This window comes from Haplochromis burtoni, unplaced genomic scaffold, assembly GCF_018398535.1.
Source record: "Haplochromis burtoni strain Fernald_Lab_line unplaced genomic scaffold, NCSU_Asbu1 Contig_171, whole genome shotgun sequence".
Classification (NCBI taxonomy): domain Eukaryota; kingdom Metazoa; phylum Chordata; class Actinopteri; order Cichliformes; family Cichlidae; genus Haplochromis; species Haplochromis burtoni.
In genome coordinates, this window is record NW_024582532.1 from 1,093,312 (window position 1) to 1,109,082 (window position 15,771).

Here is a 15,771-nt window from a genome sequence, read left to right on the forward strand (position 1 = left end):
GTGTGATGTTTGGAAACAAAGACTGGATGTGACACTTTCTTCAAATCACGACAGCAACACGACTTTTATACATAGAGTATTTATTCCAAAAATTAAATATGACAAATTAAAAAAAAGAAAAAAGAAAAAGGCTCAACTTAGGACCAGGATCAGGTGAGTGTTAAGACAAACTTCTAAAGTTCTTTAACATACAGTTGTACTTATTAATATCATAAATTAAGAAAAAAAAACATTTTCAAACTCAAATTTTTTTTTCCTTCAAGAATGATATGCAGCCAACCTTCAGAGGCATCTAAAGATTCATTCATTTTGTGGGGAATCCCTTAACATGGGAGACGGGCACTCGTGGAGAAACAAAAGCTCTTTGTCCAAGTCTGTAAACGTCTGAACTTCGCATTCGAAAACAAAATGAAGTTTTCATACAGAGACACGCAAACACGGAGAAAAAGGAAGGCCGGCCAAACCGATTGCACAGAAATTTTACAGCTGCTTCATTATTGCTGTCCATTTAAGAATGAACACACAAAACGCCAACCGAGGACAACATGCAGTACGCCTCAGAAATAAATAAATATGCTACATCATGTCTACACTGAGATATTCGTTACCTACGAGTCATGAGTGCTTCCCACCCAACCCCCCCGCCCAAGTTATGATTTGTATTACTGAAAAATGTTTGGTTTTAGGTTGTGCTCGAGTGCCCGTTCAATAAACCAATCCCTGCAGGCCTTTTGGTCCTGTCAGCTCAAAACGGATAAATTCTGCATATTTTTGTGTTCTTGGCATACATGTCAGAGGTCTCCACACACATTACAGTATTTCCGGGTATTAATATATACGTATTAATGTAGACTCTGGGCTCAGCACACTTTGAACATTTTTTTTCCAGCACCATCAGAAAAAGGCACAGTCTGTAACGGACAGGAAAACAACCCCCCAAAAATAAAGCCTCCTCTCATTAATATGCAAAAGAAAAGGTTTAGTACATGAATAAAAATCAAACAATGTCCTAAAGCTTCTCAGATGAGCTTTTGAGATGATAACACAAACAGTGTGCGGAGGGCTGAGGATTCATCTGATCGCTCTATGACAACACAAACCTCGATCACATACATAAACCTAAATTTGGAAAGTTATCGCAGACCTCTACGTTATTAGTTATTAGGCTTCTGCTTCAAATAGGACTTTGTTAGAAAAATAAGCAAGACATGTATTTCATTATTAAATGTAAATATAAATATGTTTTTTTTCTTTAAAAGGGGAAAAAAAGGCATCTGAAGTCCTGTGGCATCACTAGTGGAGAAGGGGGTTCCTGTAATAAGGCTGACTAAAGGTCAACTTACAGAGACGACCAGAGCACCAGCAAACAACGTTAAATATGCCCGCCATTACTTTTGCTATTGTTCAAGTAAAAAGCAAACAACCCCCCCAAAACAAAAACAACTAAAAGAAATGCTGGTAATGTCTGACATTAAGAAACAGCCTCGGCCAAACATAAAGAAACCTAACGAGCACTTCTCTCCCCCGTGAATTTCTGTTAAGTGCAGTAAAATATCCTTTTTGCTTTTTGTGTATAAATATACAGTATTTATGTTTATCTGCTGAAATATTAAATAAAACTCCTCTTATAGCAGCTGATTCTGGTGACACGTGGCAAGGAGAGCGTCAGCACTCACCCCGACCAGGCACATGGGTTTGGTCCAAGGGATGAAACCTGAAGGCTTCATGTGTGTTAAAGTAAACTGAAGGTTTGAGATGAGCAACAGCCTGCGTGGGGCTGGGTGTCCAACAATAACAACAGTGCAGAGACGTCAATGACGGACTAAAAGTTGAAAAATAAACAAAGATGTCAACATCACCACCTGCAAATCCAAATAGAGGAAAAACCCTCCAGGGGGAAAAACAAAACGTAAAGATAACTCTGCTTTTGAGAAAAGTGTCATCTTGGCACTCAAACTGCAACGATTAGTCGATTTTCGGGGCCAATTTATATCAACTTGTCAGATACTGGTTTTTGTTGTCATTATTTCTTCTTCTTTTAAATAAAGCTCTTTCCATAAATTTTTCATGTCTGGCTAGCTCAAAATAGATGGGATGCACCAGATAAATACTGGCCCTGCATCAGTGATTATAGCTGCTGAGATCAGTCAGCAGGGCCAATAGCAGCTGATGCATTGTGCATTTTTATTTAATTTCATTATATTTCAAGAAAAACACGTTACCGTTCTTCATCATACATGATAATGAACCACACATATTTAGATTTTAGACTCTTGGGGTCCAACAAAAGAAATTTGATGCATCGCCCTCAGAGTTTACAGACTTCTGATTTATTTTTTTTAAACATGCAAATGACTGAAAATAAGGCCTTTGTAGCTGCACTAATCCAAATTTGTTTGTGAAAACAAATGAGACAGAAACCAGCAATAAAAAGCTGAATTTCAAAGGCTGGGACAGCGAATCCTTCTCAAACACAAAATGTATAATCTCGTTTGAGATTGTTAAATACATTTACCAAAAAAAGGGAAAAATAAATAAGAATCAAAGCTACTGCCTTGAGTTTGATCATTTCATCATCGGGAAAACCAGGTTGGTGAACAGTGAGTGTATTTTTGATGTTTTTAGCCGATGTAAAGGTTTTCTTTAGTAAATAAACCAAATGAAATGCATTTAGAGGTCTGGAACCAGGAGACCAAAAGCACCATTTAGAAAACATCATGACCAACGAGAGCGGTCAAGTATAATTACTGTTCAAATCATCTATGTGCCGAAAAAAAAGAAAAGAAAAAAAAAAAGATTAGCTGTAAAAATCATGAAAACAATTTTTTCTGGTTAACATGATGAGTCTGTAGGACCTCAAACATTTTTCATATTCAGATCTGTGATTTAGAAAAACAAAAAACGCAGCAAACATTAGCAATCACACGTGGCTGGCGGTAGGATCATCTACAATCCAGTGTGCTGTGTGTGTTGTTAACAAATCGACTGTTTTGAGGCACCCAAACTGTTTCAAAAAGACCTTCCATCCCACCAATTGTTCAATTTCTAAACATATCAGGCACTTTAACAACACAAACCTCCTCAAACACAATCAGACCTCATCACGACCGAGCCTCACGTCTGAGGCATCAGTCCTACATGGGCACCAGAATGTCAAATACTGCACATTCCTGATTCCATCTTCATTGTCACTTCCCAGATCTCATTAAGAACAACACAAATACTCATGAAAACACACCTGCGCTCTCCATTTTAACACGTTATTGCACTGAAGGAGTTCTTCACAACTGAATCGGTCAGTTTTTTTCCCCTCTCTTTAAAAGTAAAAACTGGGAAAAGTCCAAAGGTTTGTGGTCATCTACACACTATTGCTGTAAATTATTCTTAATTTAAGTTAAAAAGGAAAAAGAAAAATCATAAATAGTCAGAGAAACAAGAACAAAGTCCATTTCATGGCAATGACTTTGAATCTTATATAGTTCTGTTTATGCACCTCGCCTCACAATAAGGCGACAAACGACAATGCCTCAAAACGGCTGTACGTGGCTCTGCTTAGAAAAATGAAGATTTCATTCAGTGTCTGTGTTGGTAGAGTGCAAAGTTATGCTGCTTACTGTCTGGCTGACAGACTGAGGAACCACACAGAACTGGCTTAAAGGGAGACAGAAGAGAAACCACTAAGGCAGCCCGCCCATTTACAAAAGGTGCCAAAGCTAACATGCTGCCACGTCGATCACACATTTGCTCAGAGAAACAACACAGACAGGCTCTAGAAAGCCAAAGAACAAACATGAACATTAGGCTCAACATGAGGTTACAAAGCAGGTCAGGTCCTCTGTGATTCTACCACCAATGCACCAAAAATAATAATTTTTTTTTGATTACTGGCTGCTCCACCATCCTTTAAAACCCCAAATAATCCCATAAAAATAAAACTGAGTGTCTGTAAAATGCAGAAGGCGAGGACACGGCTCACGGGGAGAATGAGATGGAGGTCCGGAGCACCTTGGCTGGTTTCAGATTACATAACATGGCTGGACTCCTCTAGGACATTCCTACACAGCCGTCGTCGTTGTTTGGCTTCAGCAAAGCTGCGCCAGCACAGAGTCACTCCGGATCAGGAGGAAGTTGGGCACTAAGACTGGCTGAGTAACTGGGAGGTGGAGTGAAGTGGAGGGGTGTTTAGGCGAAGTACATGGTCCTCAGTGTGTCGTGGTGGATCTGAACAGCCTTGGCCAGAGCCTGGGGGTCCCTGCCGTTACTCTGCCCTGAGACATGGCTGCCCTCCGCACTATGACAAAAAAAAAAGTTATTAAAAAAAATAAGTACAAGGATAACAAAGGTATACAGAGATACCTGAAATGGTTAGCCCCCAGAAAACCTATGGTACTATGATTATTTAACCCTCACTGATGCGGTTTAACCACCATATTGGACGACATATGCTGTAGTTGTATTAAAAGTCATACTATTGGCCTACATCAAGCTACAAAAACTACTACAGAGATAACAGCAAAATATTAATGCTAATTTGGATTGACTGAAACAAAAAGGTGATCATATGAAACTGTTGTTTTCGAAGGGTACAGGCAATATTAGTCATTAGAAGTTCAAGTCCTCTGGGGTTTCATGAAAAACACAAATACAAACATTAAAATATTCGGACCCCACCTGTCATGCTCTTTGTCAACCAGGTGGTAGCGAGCGCGGAAGGCTACAAGATGAGCATAGTAGGCAGGTGCTGGGATGGACACGGAGCGTGTGCAGCGGACGTAGGTGTGGCACAACTGGTAAGTGAGGAGCTGGAAATCGTCAGCGGTGAAACAGTTGTCATCCCATAGTACGTGGTAGTGAGAAGGACGACTGGTACCCTGGAGGGAGGAAAGCGGAGTTAATCGCACCCAGGAGAGAAAGCGGCTCCAGCGAGAGGCAGCAAACAATGAGCGGCTAAAATTAGGTGAAGCTGGTAGGCCTGTGTGTTTGACAGTAACAGGGTTCCCTTCTCCAACAGCTGCTGAGGTGTCAGTTACGCAGTAGAGTGAGAGGTGTAGTTCTTAGGGAAATGCTTCAAACATGAACATGAGTGAAAGAGGCAGATTCCAGGTTTAACTGACAGGTGGCAGAAAGGGAAATTAATTCTGGTAATTAACAAGTAATGATTGATCAACACGTCACAAGCCAAATAATTTATTTTTTTCACAAATGAGAGCTGTGCTCTAAGATTGTTTCAGCTTCACTTTAAGGCAAAGTCACCTGAAAGTTTGCGTCTGTCCTTAAAATCTTACCTGGATTCCAGCGTGACTGCAGAGGTAAAAGTCAAACTCGTATGGGTGGGTGATGTCTGTGTCCACTGTGGTGCCAGCAGGAATGTTTCCACTTCGTCCCACCTTATAAGAAGAAACAACGTAACAATATACTGGTTGAAAATAATTTGAGTTTATTTATTACAAAAGCAAGTCTTTTTCAAATATGCATTGACTGGTGTCCAATTACATCTTTTAATCTTATCTTTTAAAGATCCCAAATCTATTTCAAGAGTACATATGATCAATTTGTACATTTATAATTTCATCATCATCATCATCATCATCTCTCTCTCTAATTATGCACTCCTCCTCCTCCTCCTCCTCCCCCCACACACCTCCACCTCAAGCCTGATCTCCTGAACTGAAGTCAGGGCTCTAATAACCAAAAACGTGCATAAACATTCCTATTTCTTTCCAGTATTATCACAATTACTTATTGCCAGCAGATTAAACATGCAACCCTCCTGTCTCCAGAGACCTTACAGTGATTTGACTAAACATCATCAGCTGGTTACACACTGTACCTTTAACTTAAAGTTACAGGTTGTTTTTCCATCCAGCTTTCCATTAACCATTACAGGCCATTGTTTCCAGATTTTAACCACATTATACAAAAACAGTAAGTTTCTAATATGACTAACTAATTAACTCCTCGGAGGAATGGGACAATTGGGAGAAGTGGTAGTTTATTTCTCACCCGCTCAGTGCGATCTGCGCAGAACAGGCGTGTGTGATGGCGTTTCTGCACGACGATGTAGGTTATCCCGGGCTGGTATTCCTTCTCGAGACTGATGCATGCCTCCCTGATGGCCAGCAGCTCATAGTACAGCACCTAAACACAAAATAATACAGTACACATTCAAAAAGTAGATTTTAGAAAATCTTATTACAATACAAGTGGGGAAAAATTACTTATTCTTCGTATCTGATGTGCACATTACCTGTTACTAATTTTAGTTACACATTCATGGTATAACAAATAAACAGCATTTCTTTGGTGTTATTTACCAAATAATAAACAACTTCGTGTACAAGTTAAGTTGGTGTTTATGTGGTGCCTGAAAGAGTTTCCACCCAAAGGAAAACTAACAATAAGCCTTGAACAATATATATTTTTTTAAAGTACCTGTCTGAACTGGCCCTCTGACACTCCATCCCTGTAGAAAATGATCCTTGTTGGCTTGTAGCGGGTCGACTTGTAGAACTGGATTAAGAGCTCTCTCACCATAGAGGCCAAATCCTGGATGACCTCCTGTCTAGGCCTCTGGACCCGCACTGTAGCACAGTACCTGCAGGGGTGGGCATCCATACTGCCTACCACCTATAGGAGTGTAGACAATTGCAAAAAACATACTAAAAACAAAACCCTGCCATCATTTTCTGTTAAAAATTCAAAAGTAATACTTTAACCTAGCCAATTAAATAGTATCAACAGCGCAAATAATCTTCAACAACATTTCTATTTATCCGATACATTTCGGCCTGTTTTGTGACTCATCACTGCAAACATGAGCCCGAGAACAAGTACTCAAACCACTATTAACAACAACAACAACGATTAATTGCTTTTTTAAAAAGGTCCCCACAGTCAGATGACTGTAGTCACAGCTTGACCTCACAAATCTTAAATCTTGTAAGAGGAACTAACACTCTGAGCCTGTGAAATGCTCTTTAGTGCTCTGTATTCAAGTACAGGAATTTTAAAATAAATCCAAAGATCTACTGAGAGTCAATATTAAAAATAAAAAATAGGAATAATGTGAGCTTGCTTAGAGTGAGTTAATATCCTGGCTGCAGCCTTTTGTACAGCCTGGAGGTATAAAAGATTTATCCAAGCCGGTAATCAGGGCATTACAGTAATCCAAGCACGATGACACCAATACATGAATAATTTTCTCCAGTTCAGCTAAGGAGGGAATATGTTGCAATTTATAAGTGTTTCTTAAACGAAAGAAACCAGAACAGGAAAAAGATGTTTCCTGACGAGACGACTCACCGCTGCAATAGATGGCTTCTTTCCATCTCCTGCAGGAGGATGAGTGACATCAGCCCCAAGGAAGATGATAGGTTGCTGAAACACAGTGGGTCTGGAAGTAAGAGAAAAGAAAAAAAAAAAATTATCTACCAACCAGTGTGTCATGAAATGACACAGATCAAACGATTTTTGGCAAACAAACCTTAAGGAGAAAAACAGAGGAGAAAAAGCGCCAACTGTTTTCATAGTTTTAAACAAATAAACATTGTAAATCATTTATTTCACAGCTTTTTCTAGCTCATAATGTCATAAGCAGTGTTGGGAAGGTTACTTTTAAAATGTATTCCATTACAGAATACATGCCCCAAAATGTATTCTGTAACGTATTTCGTTACTCAATGAGAGTAACGCATTCTGAATACTTTGGATTGCTTAATATATTATCATGCATTTTTACAACTACGTGAACTATTGCTGTGTGATTTATTACTATTACTGGAGGTAAAGGGACCTCTGGCTAATAGGTCGGTTCGTGTCGGGCTCGTAGCCGAAAAATAGCTTTACTTTGTTGTGTGGTCAACTTTTCTTGCGAGAGAGAGAGACCTTGAAAGGCTGCTGCAACAGAACTTATTGTTTCGGAGGAAAACACGAACACAGCGTACAGTCGAGTCTTAATAGCTTACTTACAACTGGGCTCGTCAGGCACTCTTCTTGGCTGCAGTGGTTATTATTATATTTACATGCTTCCAGCTCCCGTTTTTCCTCGATGACAACTCTACTTTTTGACTCTCCTTTTTCTCCCACCTCGCGCTCACAGACACATAACGAGTATGGCAGTCCATTCTCCCTGCAGCACGGACTACACTGCCCATGAGGCTACATTCTTTAGAGCAGGGGTGCCCAATCCCAATCCTCGAGAGCTACCGTCCTGCAGCTTTTAGACGCATCCTTCTTCTGACACACCTGAATCAACTGAATGGCTTGTTATCAGGCCTTTGCCAAACATGATGGCATGCTGAAGAGGTAATCACACCATTTGATTCAGCTGTGTTGGAGTAGGGATGCATCTAAAAGCTGCAGGATAGTAGATCTCGAGGACTGGGATTGGGCACCCCTGCTTTAGAGCTATACCTGTAGCATTCTGCCTATTAGCTTAGCACAACAACAACAACAAAAACGCGCTCTCTCACCCAGGAAACACGCAGAGCGAGAGCGTCACCCTGTAACGATGGCAACCGCAACGCTGCCGCCTGGAACTACTGTCAAACAAAACCGAAATGGTCCTGACCGCCACAACATGAAACAGGAAAGTACCGCCGTGTAATCCATTTATTTCAACAAAGTAACTGTATTCTAAATACCACCTTTTTAAACGGTACCTGAAACGCAATACAGTTACTCATATTTTGTATTTTAAATACGTAACGGCGGTACATGTATTCCGTTACTCCCCAACACTGCATATAAGCACTTCAGTGAGAATCTGTTTAAAAAAAACCAAACAAAAAACCATCAAAGTCTGTTAATTTCAGTTTGAAGTTTTGTGAGCTTACCGCTGATGTGGAACCAGAATGTTGTTGATGCCTCCCAGTTTGACATTGATCTTGAGGCAGAGGTTAGAGAGGGTCTGAGGGGACGTTTTTACTACGTTCTTCACCTGGACGCATTGGGTGGCCATGCCGAGGAGGGTGTCACCCACCCGCTTCACCTCAGCTGTGGGTAATCAGAAATATTAGTCATCCTTTTACTCTATGCAGGCATGCTTGATAATCATATGTCAGACATATAAAGCCATTTTCTGCTTCGAGAGAGTTTAACTTCAAAATCTCTTTTTTTTTTTTTTTTTTAGAACACAAAGATATTATTGTTAAACAACACTTGGTTTAGAAATTAAAAGATCTTTGTACCATAGACTGGTGTTTTGCCAGGTAGGATCACGATGATGAGCTGCAGTCCAGCGTAGGTGTTCTTCAGGTGTCTAAACATGGGCTCCACGCTGTCAGCTCCCTGGGCATATTTACAGAAACAGGGCTGGCCTTGGATAGGCATCCCAGCATCCTTTGAGATTTTCCGCAGCTGGTCAGTGAAGCTCCTGAAAGAAGAAGGGTGGGGGGGAATTAAAGTTTAATGAGCAGTATGGTTCTGAAGATTAACAATCCGTACTTAACTTATACCTCCATAGAACAAATCAAATACCTTAAATAACCAATGAAACTTTGTTTCAGTTTACTTTTTGAAACCACAACAAATTGTTACTAAATTAACACACTTCTAAAGCAAGTCTAACATATGTATATCCACTAAGTGCTGTTTCACAGTTTAACCACTTTGTAAATAAATAACCAAACCAAGCTCACTTGAGGATCTCTTCTCTGCACTGCCTCTGGGTGGCAAAGCAGGCGATGGCCCACATCTTGATCTCCACTCCAGTGTGAAACTGCTTCCCTCTCATGTCCCAAACCCCGTGACTGGGTGTGGCCACTGTGCGGTTCTGCAATGACAGTGTAGGGTTGATCCGCTGGGGCTGGCAGTCACACAAACAAATATAATACATGGACAATGACAATGTATGGATTCATAAAACGTAAGCAGCTAGTGGGAGCTCAGCTGGTTTTCTTAATCGGCTGAGTGACTGATTGGCTCATTATTTAGTAATATTTTTGCTGCTTTTATTCTTTCTTTCGTCATGCACATGCAAAGGGAAAAAATTTATTTTATGATTGACATGCAAAACAGAGCCACTAAAAAATAAATCAACATTATCTGTGTAGATGATCTCCCTAAACAGCATTCATGAGTTAAGGTGTAATTAAACAGAAATCACAAACATGTTCAGAAAGATGAGAAAATGTTAGCTGAATTAGTTTGTAGTCGAACAGTGGAAGCAAATTAAAGATGATTTCTCCTCCCAGGGTTTTCTCCACAGGAAAACTAGCTAATTCATTTACTTAATGAAATTAGTAAATTAAATTCATTTACTTTTGTGTTGCACATCTCCACCTGCTAGCATCTCCTCCTTTTCACACAATTTTGGTGTCAAGAGCCACAGATTTCGTGGATATTTTGGAAAGTATTGTGCTTTGTTAAGGATGGATGATAACTTTTTTTTTTAACATCATGTAAACATTTAGAGTTGTATTATTGTGGATGATGTGGTACGGCATAGCCGTTTTGAAGTGAAATTCACCTGCTTTATAAATGTTTTCATGTAATAATTCTGACTATGCAGCACACTGACCTTTGAGAGAGAGTTGCATAACTGCACATTTTTAATCATAAGAACAAATCTTTTTAACATGAAAAAATATACACAATTTGCAAAAAACAATCACCAACACCTTCACATATATGAAATCTCATGGCTGAAATACATGTTGGGGAATGCTTTCTGCCAGTCAGCTCCTTTCTTAATCCTCAATTTAGGTTTATTTAACTTGAAAGTAGCACAAAGGTGTGCTAAAGGGGGCAATTTTGCTTCATTTCTGGTTTTGCTGCTTCTGTGTTGGACTCTGCATAGATAGGGTTCAAACAGCTGATCCCAAGTGCAGCAAAAGGAAACCAGGTGAAGCAGAGGCTAACAGGTGCCACAAAGATTGTACCCCATTTGTGATTGTCAGTGGAATCAGGACGATCCCAGGATGCCACTTGGTTTTCTCAAAGCAACGGCAAGGACTTTTTTTGGCTGAAAAATGTGCACCTCATCTCTGCTGATATTTCCTGGTGCAAATTTGCCTCATTACACATACTTTCTGCAACTGCGCTGAAGGAAAACTGTGCTTCTAGTTTGTTGCAAACACGCCATAAGACCAAACTGTTTTGGTTGTGTAGGTTGTTTCTCCCCCTCAGATTTCAGGCCCCTCTTCTACGAAAGCAGCGTCCAGTTTGGATTCAGGAGACAGACACACTCTACTTTTAAGATTAGATTTAACTTTTTTTTTGATAAAACATATAGTTAGGGCTGGATCAGGTGACCCTGAATCCTCAGTTATGCTGCAATAGGTGTAGGCTGCTGGGGGATTCCCATGGTCCATTGAGTATTTCTTATTCAGTCATCCTTTTCCCAACTCACAATGTGTTAATACACCTCTCTGCATTTAATCATTGGTTCTTATTAATCTCTGTCTCTCTTCCACAGGATGTCTTTTGTCCCGTCTTCCTCCCCTCACCCCAAACCGGTCGAATCAGCAAGTCGCCCCTCCCTAAGCCTGGTTCCTCTGAAGTTTTGTTCCTGTTAAATTTGAGTTTTTCATTCCTACTATCACTAAAGCTCTTGCTCATAGGGGCTCATTTAATTGTTGGAGTTTTTTAATAATATAAATCACCTTGAGGCGACTGTTATGGTTTGACTCTGTATCAATAAAACTGAAAAAAACAAAACAAAAAACAAACAAACCCAAAAAAACCCCAAAAACTCTTCCTGTGGCTAAGTGGAGGAAATCCTGTTGTCTGCAACACACACAGAGACATGTAGAAGGACACACACATGCGTATGAAGCGTGATTTAAAGGGGAAGGTACCATAAAGGGTTCAGAGCTCACCCTGCCACCATACTGCAGCATGGGGGCTGGCAGGACTCGACCCGTCACCTGAGCCATCTCATCTCGCACACGGAACTGAAACTCCTGGACAAACGGGTCGGCATCATAGTTTGCACTCCGCACCTAAGAAGGGGACAAAAGTCTATTTATTCAAAGACACCAAAAAACTAAATCTCCCAAGCTGCATTACTTTTGGCCTACAGGACACTCACCAGCCTGCTAATCTCCTCTTGTCTGTCTGGTGCAGAGCGGGCTGTGGCTTTGATCATGGTTGATGTTTGGTTGTCTGTTAGCTTTTTAATACAGCGCTGTCCTGCTACAATGTTGCACACCTGAAAGTAAAAACAAAAGTGTGGAAGCGGTTAATCAGCTGCATTTCTCAGGAAGGTATTGAACCCAAACGAGTCACTGACAAAATGGAAACTACAGTAGACCGACTGCAGTGGAGTTACATATCTCACATTTATATCTTTTCTGTGAAATTTTAATCAACTTGTAAAGCTATATTTTACATTTTCATGTATTTAACAAGCCAACTACCTACTCAAAAGAACCTGTTTCTAAACTTCCATTAGTTGAAGAGAAAACAAACAGCATCACAAGATGGATATAATGGTAAGAACAAAAAAAAAAAAAAAAAAAAAAAAAAAAAAAAAAAAAAACACAACCTAGATGACCCTAGATGCGAAAAAAAAAGCTCATTTTCTAAAACCTTTATTTAACCAGGAAGTGAAACTTGAGATTAACAATCTGTGTTCATAGGGTGTCGTCATCCAACATAGGCAGCATTAACCTAACATTCTTAGATGCCAACTTCATGGAAACTCCATAGAAGGGCCCTGCCAGGTTTAAACCTCGCAGTCCCAAGAATTCATGTCACAAAATTCATTTAGACCTCAGGAATCAACGTGTGTCGACTGTCTTTTGTAGAGCGAGAAATGCACATTGTTCTCAATCGCAGTAGCAAGTAACCTCTAATGATTTAAAATCCAGAGACTGTTCTTTTAGGGTTTTAGGGCAAACTCTTACGATCAACATTAGTTCTTACCTCTAGAGGCAAGTAGGTGTGTTTCTGTTCCTGTCCCACCTGCAGACAAGGCAGGTGGGGATATTTCAGCTGCAGATTGTACTTCTCTCTGAAGTACTGAGCCACTGTGCGCTCAACTGTTTGACCGTTCTCAAGCTGCAATGGAAATCTGAGGATTTGAAAGTAACAAGAATGTGTTATTGTAAGCCAGCAACAGCTTTGAGTGCGAGTTAACATCTACTGGGGGAGCAATATGGAAACGTACGTCTGGAGGCTGGCAGGGCGCCGTGTTACATTGCAGACTCTGTACTTCCTACGCATGGTTCCACAGTGTGTCACTTCCACTTTAAGACCTGTGAAGATTTAAATGATAAGCAGTTAGCTCCCCCCAACAGTGGAACAACTGATACCTCAATTACATACACGATCTTAAATTATCTGCAGCAATAAACAAAATGTTATTACTGTGACACTGTGATAAAAAACAAGCAGAGGCTGTCACTCCTCTGTGATGTACCTTTGATCTCTTTGGTGAACTTGACCCTGTGGGAGTCTGTGAGAGGGCGTGGCTGCTCGTCAATGTTGTGAATGTCCAGAACCTCACACATGAACTGAATGACTGGCTGGGCTTTGTAGAAAGCTGTGGCTGACACTGAAAAAACACAAGATGAGTTAGGACAGTCAAAATGGTAGGCCAGAAAGATTCATTTTCAGTCACATAACCAAAAGTTACTTTTGGGAAAATCTAATTGTTGCAACTTTGACCAGTGCCACAACAACAAATCAGATCAATATAAGAATGGTGAAGCCTTATGTAGACAGCCAAGACATACCGAATTGGTTTAGAGGCTTTGATTAAGACAAAAAGGGAAATCTGAATTTGATTATAAGTCATTAAACAGCTGGACACCAAGAGCTGTAGCAAATTCTGGATTTTGTTGTGACAAAACAGTAAAATACTGAAATGTCTGCTTTTCCCAAAATTTCGTAATGACATTAAAAGTTAGTTTTGTGCTTTTACTATCGTGCCAAAAAAAGAATTATAATACGTAAGTTAATGTGCATACACTCAGAAGACCTTTCCAAATGTAATGAAATGTAACAAAACATCCAAAGCTTACCAATTAACATGAAGAATTCAACTAGAAGAATTAAAATCAAACTGAAGTTTACAGGAATTTGCAAACCTGCTTATAAGTCAAACAGGTCTAGAGACCAGTCAGTGTGGCCTTTCAACGTGGCAGGGATCACTGACTGGTTATGGATAGGTGACTAAGGGGAAGGCAGAATTAATTCCCTGACTGGCGAGTGGTTGCTGGCAGTCTCCGAAATCATTTGCAGAGAGAGTACAGCAGCAAAAACCTTCTTGTGATGGCTTTGGTTGCTAGCAGATTGCTGTGGTCGCCCACCGAATGCATGAAGATACCAATTTGCTTGCCAACACTCACGAACTACCCACACTGTGATAAATTCCAGAAAGTGTGATGGAAACTGAAAACAGAACATTTGCCATCAAAGCAATAGACATACCTTTTGAAATAATTCAGCAATAAGATACAACTTTTACTCTGAAGGCAATCATTCTTAGCCTCTGTCACATTATGAGGTTCCACTACTGCACTGCAGTGATACTTCCAAACGCGTTTGTCCATAAATTGCATCCTCCATGCAAACTATGGGCAACCGCAGCAATCTGCTGGTGACCAAAGTAATCATAAAGCAACTAGTTTCATCTAATGACTGCCTGCACCATTTAGCGCACACTCACAACCAATCAGGAATCATATTTTCTTTGAGTAACTGGTTGGCAGCCATTCCCCAACCTGCTAATCTGTCTCCAAGTCTGTGTGACTAAAAGGAGACAGCTGAAAAAACTCAGAAAAGAGAAAAATGGTAAAACTTGTAAAATTTTTAAGACCTCTACTTTTGTACAGATTAACTAGTAGTAGTTAAGTTTAGTGCACACACAGTAACGATCATGTCATCCTAATCTGGGCAAGAAAGCATATGCGTATTCACTACATGCATTCCTTTTAAATGTTCCTGCTTTCACCATCCTTACCATCAATATTTAGCATCATCTTCCACATGGCTGGCCGTACTGACTGATGGAAGCCGAACCAAACTTCTCTTCCTCCACCTAGTGGATGGTCATAGTCCTTTGGGGAGGAGAAGAAGGATCTTCCAACAGGGGTGTACCTGGTGACGATGTAGAGGACACGCAGAGGTAAGCAGGGAACAGAAATTACACTTACTGTGATAGGAAGCGACATTCCCTGTGGAGTTCACTGGGTACAGCAAAACAAGCCATGAGTTTCATGTCTCAAACCACAGGAGGCTCAGAGGGTTTGTGTTCATGTTACTGAAAGTTATTTTGGTTAATGGATTCACCAAATGACACATCCCAAGGTAGATTACATAAAAAGATGCTTTTAATCCATCTCTGCATGTCGAATTCAAATCCCAGTGGGGTCATCTACTAATCTAAAAATACATCTACCTGAGGTATTGTAGATGAAATGCAATACATGAAATGTGCAACTCTGTTGTGGTTGAAATGCTGCATAATAAATTAAGGGAGCTGTATATCTCCAGGATGCGAGCATCTTTGGATCATATTTCCTGACTTGAGAATTAACTAACAAAGACACTACTCACATGTTTAATTCAGATTACATTATTTAGCCTTTACAGTTTTTAATCACTTAAATGTAAAATGCAACAGAGTAATGGCAAACAAGAAGCAAAGACATTCTGACAGAAATAGGACAAATGAACAAAATCTATGATTAAATTATGCAATATTAGGCAAATGAACAGCCCTAAGAGCCAATCAGCTAGGGCTGCACGATTAATCGTTAGAAGATCGCGATCTCGATTCATACTTATGTGCGATCTCATTTCCAAATGACAACGATTTAATAA

General features: G+C 40.1%; 1 protein-coding gene across 5 annotated transcripts in view; it reads right to left on the reverse strand.

Annotated features, from left to right (window-relative positions):
* Positions 1-66: 66 nt before the first annotated feature.
* Positions 67-15,771, reverse strand: part of ago3b (argonaute RISC catalytic component 3b) — a 24,967-nt gene continuing 9,262 nt past the window's right edge. For 4 of the 5 annotated variants that reach the window (XM_005943564.2, XM_005943563.3, XM_014340495.2 and 1 more), the window contains 15 exons: positions 14,909-15,045; positions 13,364-13,498; positions 13,112-13,199; positions 12,868-13,015; positions 12,032-12,151; positions 11,799-11,942; positions 9,639-9,772; positions 9,189-9,373; positions 8,835-8,994; positions 7,303-7,393; positions 6,433-6,627; positions 6,004-6,138; positions 5,286-5,387; positions 4,672-4,871; positions 67-4,291 (listed from right to left, as the gene is read on the reverse strand). In XM_005943564.2, the coding sequence (XP_005943626.1) occupies positions 4,183-4,291; positions 4,672-4,871; positions 5,286-5,387; positions 6,004-6,138; positions 6,433-6,627; positions 7,303-7,393; positions 8,835-8,994; positions 9,189-9,373; positions 9,639-9,772; positions 11,799-11,942; positions 12,032-12,151; positions 12,868-13,015; positions 13,112-13,199; positions 13,364-13,498; positions 14,909-15,045 (2,083 nt within the window). In that variant the 3' untranslated portion in view covers positions 67-4,182. The remainder of the gene's footprint in view (positions 4,292-4,671; positions 4,872-5,285; positions 5,388-6,003; positions 6,139-6,432; positions 6,628-7,302; positions 7,394-8,834; positions 8,995-9,188; positions 9,374-9,638; positions 9,773-11,798; positions 11,943-12,031; positions 12,152-12,867; positions 13,016-13,111; positions 13,200-13,363; positions 13,499-14,908; positions 15,046-15,771) is intronic. The other variant, XM_005943565.3, reaches the window with a different exon arrangement.